The sequence below is a fragment of the Netta rufina genome (assembly GCF_964035555.1).
Source record: "Netta rufina genome assembly, chromosome: Z".
Classification (NCBI taxonomy): Eukaryota; Metazoa; Chordata; class Aves; order Anseriformes; family Anatidae; genus Netta; species Netta rufina.
Window position 1 is genome coordinate 68,044,332 of NC_140126.1, and position 12,369 is coordinate 68,056,700.

Sequence of the window (12,369 nt, forward strand, 5' to 3'; positions counted from 1 at the left end):
CCTGTCTGAAAGCAGCTTACAAGGCTTATGTTCTGCAACCTCCGTTCTGCAAGCTTAAAAGCATGCATACTTAGAAAACTGACTGGTGATTGCACAGTTTTCTTCTTAAACGTAACGATAAGTCACTTTTACTTCTTTCTCTAGTTGATGCTCGCTCCTAGGAGTTCCAACTTCTCCCCAGAGTGCTTGAACAAATGCATACAAAAAGGAAAACTTGTCTGGCAGCTTAAGTCAGACTAGATAGAACAGTTTTTTTGGCATATCTCGGCTGCAGAGAGAATGAAAAACTGGCAGATAAAGCTGTTCCAGTGATTCATGCAGCTATGTATTTTTTTTTCTCATGTAGTTTATTTAAAACTAGAACTAGTCCTTCCCTACTTCCATTGGCATCAAATTCTATATTGTTAACAATTCATTGTGTTCAGTTACCAAACAGACTTTGTTGCAAGGTACTCCTATCATGTCTGATAGTGCTAAATTTTGGGGGGTAGAAGGGTTGATTTTGTAAACTGATATGAACTCAGCTGGTCAGAACTACTTGTTTATGTTAAGTGGGGATTTTATTGTTTCTAGGCCTGTACCCTGTCTGTCTCCATTCTCTGGCCTTGGGTCTCCTTAAGATATTCCCACCAAGTGTGGCATGGGGCTTTTTCTTACAGAAGCTCATAGCCAGCATCAGCAATCCTTCATTCCTTAGTTGCTGTATTTTTCTGCCTCTTGAGTAGCCAGCATGCTGTGTTCCCTCCTTCATCTGAATGCAGGAAAGCTTCATTCTGTTAGTTTTCCTGCCTCCAGTTTACCTTACTGACTGTGTACCAGGAAATATCATAAGCATACACTTCTGCTTGCAGAAAAGTAGGAAAAACTCAAGATCTAAAAACTGTTTCTTAAATACAGCTGTGTGAAGCGTGAAGGCTGAATATACAGAGTAAAAAAGAATTCAGTGTTAAACACAATTACTGGGCAAGTACTGGGCTTTGGCTGCACAGCCATATGAAGGTAGCAGATTTACCACTTCAAAAAGAAAATTTTTTTACCAAATTTGTGTTTATATACTTTTGCACAGAACTGGCAGTTGGGCATCTCACCCAGCTGTCAGAAAATCTGCCATACAGCTGGTTAGTGAAGTCTTATTCCTATTCTGTTTCTCTGCATTGCAATACCTTGCTTTCCTCTCATCTTAATTTTTGTAGTTCCACCCGTTGTACTTGACTTTTCAAATACTCATCAGAAGAAGGTGTGTGGTTGATTATGCGAAAACAGCACAAGGAAATAACAGTAGGATGTCCCCACTTCTTTTCATGAAAGAACTAATGTTGCTGATGAGACCTGAACTAGATTATTGAATCTGCTCTAGCAAGGTTTAGCAAATCAATTGTTTGCCTCTCTGGAAGGGCCTGTTAAGGAAGGTCGTGTTAAACCTCTCACTGGTCTTATGAAAAACACTTCTGCCACACAGTAATGTGATTCACACAGGAATGTGGTTACTCTCTTCTTAATATTTGTCTGACCTCTCATCCAAGTTATGAGATTGCATCATTGCTGTAATTTACAGGGAAGTGCTGCATGCTATGTGGATAAAGAGCTTGTGTGATGCATAATCAGCTTTTTCTACAATTGTGATAATTAGAGGTCTATGGCAGGTTACCAGCACTTTTGTCTTGAACACTTCTGTTTATCTGACTCTACGTGGTAGTTCATATTATGTTCCAGGAATATTCCTATACTGACTTTTAGCAGAATATTTACCACTTAAGTTTTTAGATGGCAAAACCTGAGTCAAAATCAGAAACTTTAATCTATCAGTTTATAGCTAGCCTACAAAAGGAACTATTACTTTTTCTTTATAGTGTATCTGAAAAAAAAAGAAAGATACTTTTTGAAGGAAAAGCTGACTAGAAAATAACCCTTGTCAGTGCGTATTAGAGGATGATAGAGGAGCTTTGTGTGATGTGGAAAGCTGAGTCAAAGATTAGTCCAAAGTGGCACAGCAGCTTCTTGCTATGACCAGATGTCAGGAATCTTTTGACAGTATTTAGTAGTGTTTTTATTGTTTAACACTTTGCATCAGGGACACTGAATCTGTTTTTGCTGAAGAAGGGACTGTGGCTTGCTATCTGACATCTTGATGGTGGTAATTTTTATCAGCTCTTCTGTGGACAGTTTCCTGGTACATGTTTCTAAAAATAGTTATTTAAAAAAATTAAAAACAAAAGAGGGGACAGCATATAGAGGAAAGAGGACTTCACTTGAGTGGACTCGGAGCCAGTGGAGAATTTTTTGTTATAATTAAACTTGCAGGACTGTGTTTATTTCCAGCTGCCTGTGTTGACACAAGTGTTTAATTCTTACGTGTCTCATGTTAAAGAGCAAGGTGCTGCTGCTCACAGGGTCTTGTCTTGAGTGTCTTAAGTTGGACGGCTACGAGTGTCCAAGGTGAGCCCCATGCAGCCAGCTTACCTTGCCCAAAGCGTCTGTGTAGAAGGCTGGATGATAAAAGCAACGTTCAGAGTATTGCTTGTTTAGTCACTGAGATGCTCTATCTCAGTTGCTGTTTGTTTTGCTTTCATGGGAGTCTTACAGTTCACTGGTAAGTACTGAACTGAGACGGAGGATTTGAAAACAAATGCCAAGGGATTAGGCAGAAGATAGGTTTACAGAGTTAAGTTCTGGCTGACTAGAAGCAGCTGATCCTATGCTGTAGAGGGGAAAGAGGTTAAATCTGACTACTACTCAAGTCTCAAATCTGACTTCTCCTAGAGTCTCCTTTGACTGTACTTTTGTACTGTGAAAACACCAAATAAAGTACTTGGGCCCATCCTGTTCTACAAGCATGGATGTCCAATTCCAGTCTTCTCTGTAACAAAGATAAGTCTTGTGCAGACTTCAGTGAGGGGTACCGAACTCCTCAACTCTGTGGCATGTATTTAAGGATTAAATAATCTAATAGATAATCTTATAAAGTACTTGACTGGCGCTTTGAGGCAGCAGGCAAAAATTCCAGCCCAAAAGGACCTGGGAGCTTCACTGGCACTTGGCATGACTTCTCTGTTGCTGAAGTTGGTGATCTGCTGAATAGTCCAAGCATGTAGAATAACCTGAGTTGGAAAGGACACACACAGGGATCGTTGAGTCCAACTGCTTGCTCCACACAGCCAAATTAAACCGTATGTCTGAGTTGTAGCTCTGCGCCCAAGCCTTCTGCCACACATTCTTAGGGCTATAAATAAAGTAGTGGAGTTTCTCTTGTTCTTGTGAGTGACTGTCGTTTGACAGCAAGCTCAATACATTTACAGTGGGCACAGTTAGCACTTAAATACCTTCAAACCTCTGAAAGTGCTTTGGACTGCCTTTATGACCTAGGTATCAAAACAATCTATATACTGTGTATTTTTTGTTTTAATGGTAATTAAAAGGAAAACTTTTTGTTAAATCTTAAATCTTTCTGTAATCTTAAAATAAATGAAAAAGAACACTTCTCCACCAAGACTTGTATATACCTAGCTTTTCTACCTTATTTATAAATAGTGCTTGAAGTTCAGATTTATATCTGAGTTCAAGTAGTCAAATTCTACGTGATCGGTATTGCATTCCTATGGTAGTGTTGCAGCAGTCATCACCAAAAGCCACTTAACTCTTACTGCAAGGTAACTTTTGGCTGACCTTAACAAATCACACTGTCCTGATATACTGTAGTGTTCTATTTCAAGTGTTTTAGAACTGTTTCACTTTCTAGCTGCTTTATGTTCTTTCAAGGTTTCCTATGCGCGACCAAGTTCAGCTTCTATCAGAGATGCAAATTTGTATGTCAGTGGACTTCCCAAAACAATGACCCAGAAGGAACTGGAGCAGCTCTTTTCCCAATACGGACGCATTATTACTTCACGTATTCTAGTTGACCAAGTCACTGGTAAGTATGCAGCTTTGTGTTTGTGCTCGTGCTCTTGTTCTTGGACTGGCAGTTTGAAAAATATACTGCCTTTTAGTACAATAGTCTTGTCTCTAGAATATATGAAAGGTGTACGTGGGCCAGAAAATGCAGTTTTCTGCTAGAATTGTTCATAAATATGCATGGACAAAAATAGATTGGAGTGAACTGAGCCACCTTGAGTCATTTCCACCCTGAAGGTGCAGGTTTGAAGCCTGTTTCATGGCTTGTAATAAATTTACAGCTGCTATAATCTTCCTTTCCAAGCTGCTGTGTGAAAATAGTCCCCATGCTCTTTCAGAAATGCTATTAAGCACTTCTATAAAAAAAAAAAAAAAAAAACACACAAAAAAAACCCAAAAAAAACCAGAAATGCGCAGCTGGTTCTCTGCTAGGATTACAAAAGACCTGGACTAGTAATTGCTGTTAAGATTGTTTTCAAGGTTGCCTCATTAACTTTAGGTACACTGAAGAAAATGAACTTCGAGTTCTTCAGAAGCAGATGAATTCTGTCCTTAGCAGTGTCTTAAAGAATCATAGAATCATTCAGGTTGGAAAAGACCTTTAAGATCATCAAATCCAACCAACAGCCTAACACTACCAAGTCCACCATTAAATCATGTCCCTTAAGCTCTGCATACACATCTCCTAAATACCTTTGGGGATGACAACTCTACCACTTCTCAGGGCAGCCTGTACCAGTGCCTAACCAGAAGTAAGATCTAGTAAGTTAGTTGTATTTTTACAGTATGTTTAAACTAGTATAAACTAGTAAATTGGTGTCAATGACACTCTGGGGTTGCTCTTCAGACCAAACGTGTTTTTGCTGTGCATTCATCCTGGCTCAAATGGCTGATGTTGAGGATCTTTAGCTCTGCCTCACCTGCTTCCAGTGGGTTTGTTTCAAAAATAAGCAATCAAATTAAGTGCCTAGGATATCACATAAGTATTGAGTTATTTAGTGCACTAAGCAGAACACGGAGGAGGGCTCTCAGAATTCACATCTCAGAAAAAAACACAAACACACCAACAAACTTGCTGGGGGAGGAAGGGGACAATTCCTTAACTCATAATTATTCTCTGAATAAGTTAGTTTAGATGTCTTTTTATAGTTGCACCTTTTCAAAGTATGTCGTTGTGGTTGACAAACAGCTTTCAGCCACAGGAAGTCATAAAGTTTTCAAATGACCTTATTTTGTATGTGTTACACATACACATATATCGTCTGACACTTGGCTGAACTGCAGTTGACTGCACATGCACTTCTTTGCAATTGTGTTTTAACAGAAATCTCAATATTGACATGGTGTGTGTGGAGAGGCAGGGACAGAAAAGTTAAATGCCAAATAGTGATTTGCAGAAGAAGCAGATTTGCTGGATAAATTTTCACTCTTCGTTTGACAAATATTTACAGTATGCTTTTGATATTAATGCACAGAAAGGGTGGGATTTTACATGGTCCAAATAAGTAAATTTAAACTTATAAAAGTGTGTACTGTAGTTCTAAGCATTCAAATCCTAATATCAGCACAGTAGTTCTTTAGCATAGATTGTTGTTCAGGTTTAAGCTTTTCTCCAAGTTGCTAAGAAGGTGGAAGAAAGACTCAAAAGGGTATGAATAATAAGGTTGTGACAAAAACTGACAGATGAAAAATGCAAAGTTGAGGCTGTGACACTTGTCTCTAAAGCTTTCTTACACTTGCTCATTGTCACTTTGATTTAAATTGTCATTGTTTATGAACAGAGTATATTTCTTGTCATTAATGTCTTTCTAAAGTGAGGATAAGCTTCTCACTTTGCTGATTATGAAGGGAAATGTTAGAGGCCTCTGAATGGATTCAGGAATGTTATAATAAAGCATACAACTAATTAGTGTTAGCCCTAGAACCTTTACTGGTAATTGGTGTAAGTATTAACACCCCAGTATGTTCATATTCAAGCCACGGTGTATGGCTTTGAGTTGTAACATTCCTAAGACCTTCCATAAATACTTGATGATCTCCTTGCATGTTGTCTTTGACTTGCCTGTATGTAGGAAGAATCTATGACCCAAAAAAACGGTTTCCTTCAGAAACATCCCCTACAAAAGTACGTGGTGATATACTGAAACTGAATCTTCACTTACAGAAATAAACATGGCCTATTAAAACCGGGCTGTAACCTACATTACTGCAACCTAAAACCCACATAGGTCTTAGTGTTATAGTATATATGTTCCAAAGTGAACTTTTACGGGGTGCTGCAGCAGAGCATAAACATTCCTTGCTGCTAGGGAGAAGACTAAGCCATTTACAAAACCTCTGTAAATATAGCTACTGTGGAGTAGCATTAACTAAACAGAGATTACCGTGCAGGTTGTTCTGGGTTCACCTCCTCCATACATCCAAAATCAGTTTTAGGACATCTCTTTGGCTCCTGATGTTTAAGTTGCCATGTCATTGTTTTTCACTCAACCTTCCAAGCTCTTTCTAACCAGCGTATCTTACGTAACTTCAAAAAATAAATTAAAATCCCCAAAAACTTAGCGAAGTCTTCTGTCAGCAAAAGATCAGTTCTAGTAAGCTCAATTTAGCATTTGTAGCAGCTGGTGAAAGAATCGAATATTAAAGTCAAATGTGCCATAACATCTGGATTTATTATATGCTTCCTTCAACCTATGCAGGGGTGTCAAGGGGTGTGGGATTTATCCGGTTTGACAAGCGAATTGAAGCAGAAGAAGCTATCAAAGGCTTGAATGGCCAGAAACCTCCAGGTGCCACCGAGCCCATCACTGTAAAGTTTGCTAACAATCCAAGCCAAAAAAATAACCAGGCCATCCTTTCTCAGCTGTACCATTCTCCAAACAGAAGGTATCCGGCACCTCTAGCTCAGCAGGCTCAACGTTTTCGGTAAGTCAAATTCTTGTATGTAACAGAGGTGCTGGCAGCCACATATTTCCATGGGTCTGTCTGTTGGTTTCCTGCACTCTTTTCCTTCTGTGCTCTATGAAGGAAACCCATGAAAATGTTAAATTTCTGTAGCTATGTTCCAAAAACACAGCTAAAAGTGAAAATGCATTCCAACCTATTGAGAACTGAAAAACACTTAAAAAGCACCTAATAAACTTGCTTAAATCAAGATGAAACTTTTTATTCTATATAGTCACTAAAAAAAATAAATCACTTTTAAAGGTTATTTTTATTTTTTTTATTGATTAACATGGAAGTTGACTCAGCTAGTGTTGACCGAGGCAATTCAATTTATCCCTTAGCAATATGTCATGCTACTGCAATCCTCTTCTTCACCCTCTGGTGTGTTTCTTCCCCGTTCTGGCTTTCAGGTTTTGTCCTAGTTTAAATCATGCATACTACTGACCTTATTCCCAGCTTCTGTAATGACTGTTACTCAGAGATCTTCTGCATGTGTATATTTATGAATGTATGTTCTCCTCATGCTGAAACTACAGACATGCAGTTCCCAGTTCCTACAGTTCCAGTATCAAAAAGAACAGTTGGTGAGAACAGAGTGAAACAAATACTGTATTATTTATATTTGTGAGTGACCCTTTTTTTTCCTGCTATTTTCATCGTTTCTTCCTAACCTCTACACCTGGTTTATGTGATTAGAATTTGCTAAGTATTACTCAAACACTTGCTCTTTTATTTTTCAAGAACCAAATCAGCTTGCAGTTTAAGAGAATGCATCAAGCTTCAGAAGCTCTTCTTTGGCCACCCTTCTTTTAGGTAAAATGTTCAGAGTTCATAGATAGCATTTCTGGCAGAATTTGTGAATTCTTTCCTTCAACTTTTCAGCCTTATGTACTGCAAGTGTCTAACACAAGTGAAGGTCAGCACTAGAGAAGGCTTTCTGCCCTCAAGGAAGGGATACCCAATTTTATTCAGTATTCATTGAATTTGTGTACTGCTCCTTAAGGAATAAAAGGGTTAGTTGAAACAGCCTGCTATATATTGAACAAAAGTAGGCTTGTCCTTGCTCCATAAGCAGAGCACATGAGCAGAAGTTAGACTTCCAGGATGGACTGTGGTGCGTTGAAATAAGATCGTGAGGGAGCTGTTGTACAACAGCAATGTTGTTACAACATCCGACGTTCTGGCAAGCCTGGCCTGCTAACTCCATGAGTTCTTCTGAGTGCATTTGTTCCCAGGCACAAAGCTGTGTTCAGTATTACTGATACCAGTTTCTCTAGCACCTGTATTTAAATGATACTCTGGGTATACCCATTATGACTTGTAAAATTTAAACAAATGTTTTTTCCTGTGGATAGGACCTGAAGTTCTTTGCAGTTTTGTAATTTCTGTAGAATACCCATGTCCTGCAACATGAGACATAAAAAAAAAAAAGTTTCAATTGTGATTTTTCTTTATTAGAAAGTGCATTTTTATAAATGTCAGTTTAAATTTCACTAGAAAGTTCTCGGTGAGATATTAAGTGTAAAGCGGTACCTGAAAGCCATAAAGAGATGTGATCTTGTTCCACTTAAAAGTATAATGGTAACAGAAAGTATCAAGTCTGCAGTGAATAGGTGGGTGAGTAAAATCTCTCACTTGAGTTGATGGGGAAGGTAAGAAAGGCTGAGTTGGCTGACTGGTCAAAAGGGTAAACTGATGTAGCAGACACTTGAATTTTTTTTGAAAGACCATCAGGCTTCTGTTCATTAGAAGACAGCTTTGCCAAGTTCTACAGTTTCATAACTGTAAGTGGAAATCTGCCTGTATTTTAGGGCTTTGCTTAGGTGTTGTTGTTGCAGTATTTCAGCTCAGCTGCTGACAATCCAGCTCAGATTGCTGGGATGCTTTAGGTCTTTAATGTCTTTCACATGCCAAAAAAAAAAAAATCCCAACTGTTGAAATTTCAGACGTTAACAGGATTGATTATTTTCCATGGTTGCTCTGTGTCAGTTAACAGTTGGTGGAGGCCTGAAAACACAGAGGTGGCATAAACCTAATAATGAAGAACAATTGGATCACTCTAATGATTTTTTTTTACTAACAAAAATCTTGAACTTTCAAAAGCAGCTGTCTATAACTGTTCTGTATCTGTAGGTCATGTAACTTAAAGCATCCTTAAAAATTAATTGCCTAGTGAACACCTCTGTCCTTCTTGAATCTTTTAAGTCATCCAGGTAAATGATGAAAACTCATATGTTGACCCCATTATTATATGAAGTCCTCAGCCTGTTCTACAGTAAAGAATTTGTATTTGGTGTTTTTTCTGGAATTCTTCACCTCCCTCTCACACCCCACATCGTCAGAGTAGAGCTCTGTAATCTAATCACACTAAGTCTATTGATAGTAGGCAGACATTTTTTTTCATTTCCTCCTTTCTGCTCTTTAAGGTGTTCAGTGGCTTGCTGTCCTGTTAAAATCCTGTTCACTGCAAAGTCAAAATTCTATATAGTTTATGACCTTTACTTAGCTACAGGCAAGACCAAATCTTTTTTTTTTTTTTTTGTGCCCAAGCGCTGTTACACTATTAGAGCAGTTAAATTTGGATTTTGTATACTAGTAATGGTTATTAAATCCTATAGCTCATTACTGAAGAAAAATGACAACCAAGTACGAATCTGTAAGGTAGCTGTAAGCTAAAAACTGAATCCTTTAAATCTTTATTCCCTAAGCACATATTTTGTGAAATCATGAAGATAACCTTTAAGCATGAGACTTCCTCTTCATATGTCCGAGCTTTACTAGGAAGACACCAGAGCTGCTTTAGGGAAGAAATTTTCTTGGAGAAGCACTTTCAACTTATTACTGAAGTTGCTTAATAGGATTGGTAGGCATTGTATGTTCTTAGGTATTGGCTAAGTAACTCCAAGAGCATTTAGAGGTGGGACTGCGTACTACAGATCAGCAGCCTGGGAGAAAGGGAAGGAAGAAATACATGGAGAAAACTTATAACATGAAATGTATCAATATTCTAAAAAAAAATTCTTTCAAAAAAGAGTAAGAAAATGTAGGGGAAAAAATGGCAATACCTGTTTTAATATTTTTTTTTACTGCTTGAAAACTCTGTGTTGGTCTGGGTGTTCATGTCAGCATACTGTGAAGTAAAGTCTCAGTAAAGCCTTCGTCTAACAAGTTTATAATTTCAAAGATTTCACTCAAGTGGTCACTGACTACAACTTGATGCTGACAGTATTGTTTGACTTAGTGCACCACTACCACAAGTTTAGCCTTTCTGAACATAACTACTTGTGGTTGTGGGTACTACACAGGAACATCTGTTTAGTGTTACATTGGCTGTTTCATGTGTAACAAGGTCTTCCAGCTCTTGTAGTTCAGGTACTCAAGCTTTGCATAAGGTTCTCTAGAATACAGTTTAAGGGGCTGGTGGAAACCAAGTGTTCTTAAGATAAAAGACTAGAAAAGTCTGAAGACTGAACACTTTGCTAAATGTTTTGCAGGCTGGACAATCTGCTCAACATGGCTTATGGTGTAAAGAGGTAAAGAACCATTCAGTTCACAGTAACCAGATTATTAAGAGAAAATATTTTGGCTACCATTACATTGTCAGTAAGACATTTTCACATGTTGAGACTTCAGCTGAAGTTGCTCATTTCAGTGCATTGTGCATGAAAGACAAACTCAGTAGCAGTTTCATGGAATTCCCATTTCAAACGACTTAATCCTCACTGGCTTTCTAGCATGCTTTTCTTACGTTCTTCTGTTTATTATTTCATTTCAGTCAGATTTAACTCTGTTCCCACAATTGTGCCTTGTACTGCATATAGAATTTCTGCAGCTGAAAAAAAAAACACTTTGCAGTATTACCTTATTCATCTGGCTGAAATGTCCATGCCCACTGTCAAAAGCCCTCTATCGCTTTTCTCTGTTTGAAACTTCTTTGCTGGGATTCTCTGAACAGCTGCTTTATGCTTGTTTCTTTTGTTTTCCACCATTATTCAGTAGGTTTCCTCCCATGACCATTGATGGAATGACCAGTTTGGCTGGAATTAATATCCCTGGACACGCAGGAACTGGATGGTGCATTTTTGTGTACAATTTGGCCCCTGATGCTGATGAGAGTATCCTCTGGCAAATGTTTGGACCCTTTGGAGCAGTAACCAATGTGAAGGTCATTCGTGACTTTAACACAAACAAGTGCAAAGGGTTTGGATTTGTGACTATGACAAACTATGATGAGGCAGCTATGGCAATAGCCAGCCTGAATGGATACCGCCTTGGGGACAGAGTATTGCAGGTCTCCTTTAAAACAAACAAAACGCACAAAGCCTAACAAGTTATTCTCAGTGCATTAATATACGAAATCTATACAACAAAGGCAATTTACAAGAAGCTTTATGCATTAGTAAATGCCTTTGTTGTATGCCAGTGTGGAAATGGGGATAAAATGACTACTTAGCATCCTAAGAATATGTGAGATTTTTTATTGCTAATATTTGAATTAGAACTTCTTAAATACCTTTTGTGTTTGAATATTGACAAGAGGTACAGGGTTTTTACCTGTCACAATGCATTCTATTGCCTTCTTTGAAGAAGGTGGACCTTTTAAAATGTTTCAGCTAAGGGAAGAAGTTTTTTCTTTACATGACTGCCTTTAACCTATGAGTAAATATTGAGGCTTTGTGTTATACTACTTAAGTTTCTTTTTATAATTTCTTGATTTGCCTTGTGTTTAGTTTACATTTTAATGCATTGCTGTTCTGTTGTTCAAGAAAAGTATTTGAAGTTTACACTTTATTTATAAAGTTATAAGCAGTATTTATTTTATAATTATCATTTGGGTTGGGGAAGGGGAACACGTTATAAAAGCTTATTGTAAGAATACTGGAGAACTTTTCGTAAAGCAGTACCTTGCCAAAGAGATAAGAGCCTCTTTGATGTGGGTTTAAAAAAAAAAAAAAAAAGCATCTATTTTTATAAAAAAAAATAAAAAAAAATTTGGAGAAACTTTTTACTGGTCCTGGAACAAATATTTTGACTTGAATACTTTGAGAAATCTCTTCATAAGACACCTAGTGAGCTTTTAAAACTTACCAGGAAATTTGCAGTTGTTGGGGAAAAATTTAGAAAGATTTATGATGTAGAAATACTTTTGAGACCTTTCTATTAAGAAGTAGAGTTGATGGGATGCACTGTTGATTTCATTTTTGTAATCATCAGTGGAGTCTTTGATCATCCTGGTTATTAAGTGATAGATGGCTCACATTAATTTGTGATTTTGAAACAAAAGAAAATTTAAAAAAGCTATATAAGAGCAAGCAGGAAACTTAAAAATACTGAGACGGGGGAAAAAAAATCTGTTCTTCCTAAAGAATTCCCTTCAGATAGAGCTCATGGTGTTTAGTGATGTACTTGCTATTGTTTGAAGAATTGTTTTGTCTTAAGAAAAAGACATTGTGCATGGTTTGCACAGCAGAAGTGGCCTGAGTTGGGTATGTTTGGAGGTATTTTGAAAGTTATGTTCAAGGCTAACACCTG

At 37.7% G+C, this 12,369-nt stretch overlaps 1 protein-coding gene across 7 annotated transcripts in view; it reads left to right on the forward strand.

The window, feature by feature from the left end:
- ELAVL2 (ELAV like RNA binding protein 2) overlaps nucleotides 1-11,164 on the forward strand; it is a gene marked incomplete at both ends in the record, with an annotated part of 52,463 nt that extends 41,299 nt beyond the window's left edge. For 3 of the 7 annotated variants that reach the window (XM_084304606.1, XM_084304602.1, XM_084304601.1), the window contains 4 exons: nucleotides 3,757-3,910; nucleotides 6,591-6,816; nucleotides 10,332-10,370; nucleotides 10,834-11,164. In XM_084304606.1, the coding sequence (XP_084160732.1) occupies nucleotides 3,757-3,910; nucleotides 6,591-6,816; nucleotides 10,332-10,370; nucleotides 10,834-11,164 (750 nt within the window). The remainder of the gene's footprint in view (nucleotides 1-3,756; nucleotides 3,911-6,590; nucleotides 6,817-10,331; nucleotides 10,371-10,833) is intronic. The other 4 variants (XM_084304607.1, XM_084304603.1, XM_084304604.1 and 1 more) reach the window with 3 other exon arrangements.
- Nucleotides 11,165-12,369: the final 1,205 nt, after the last annotated feature.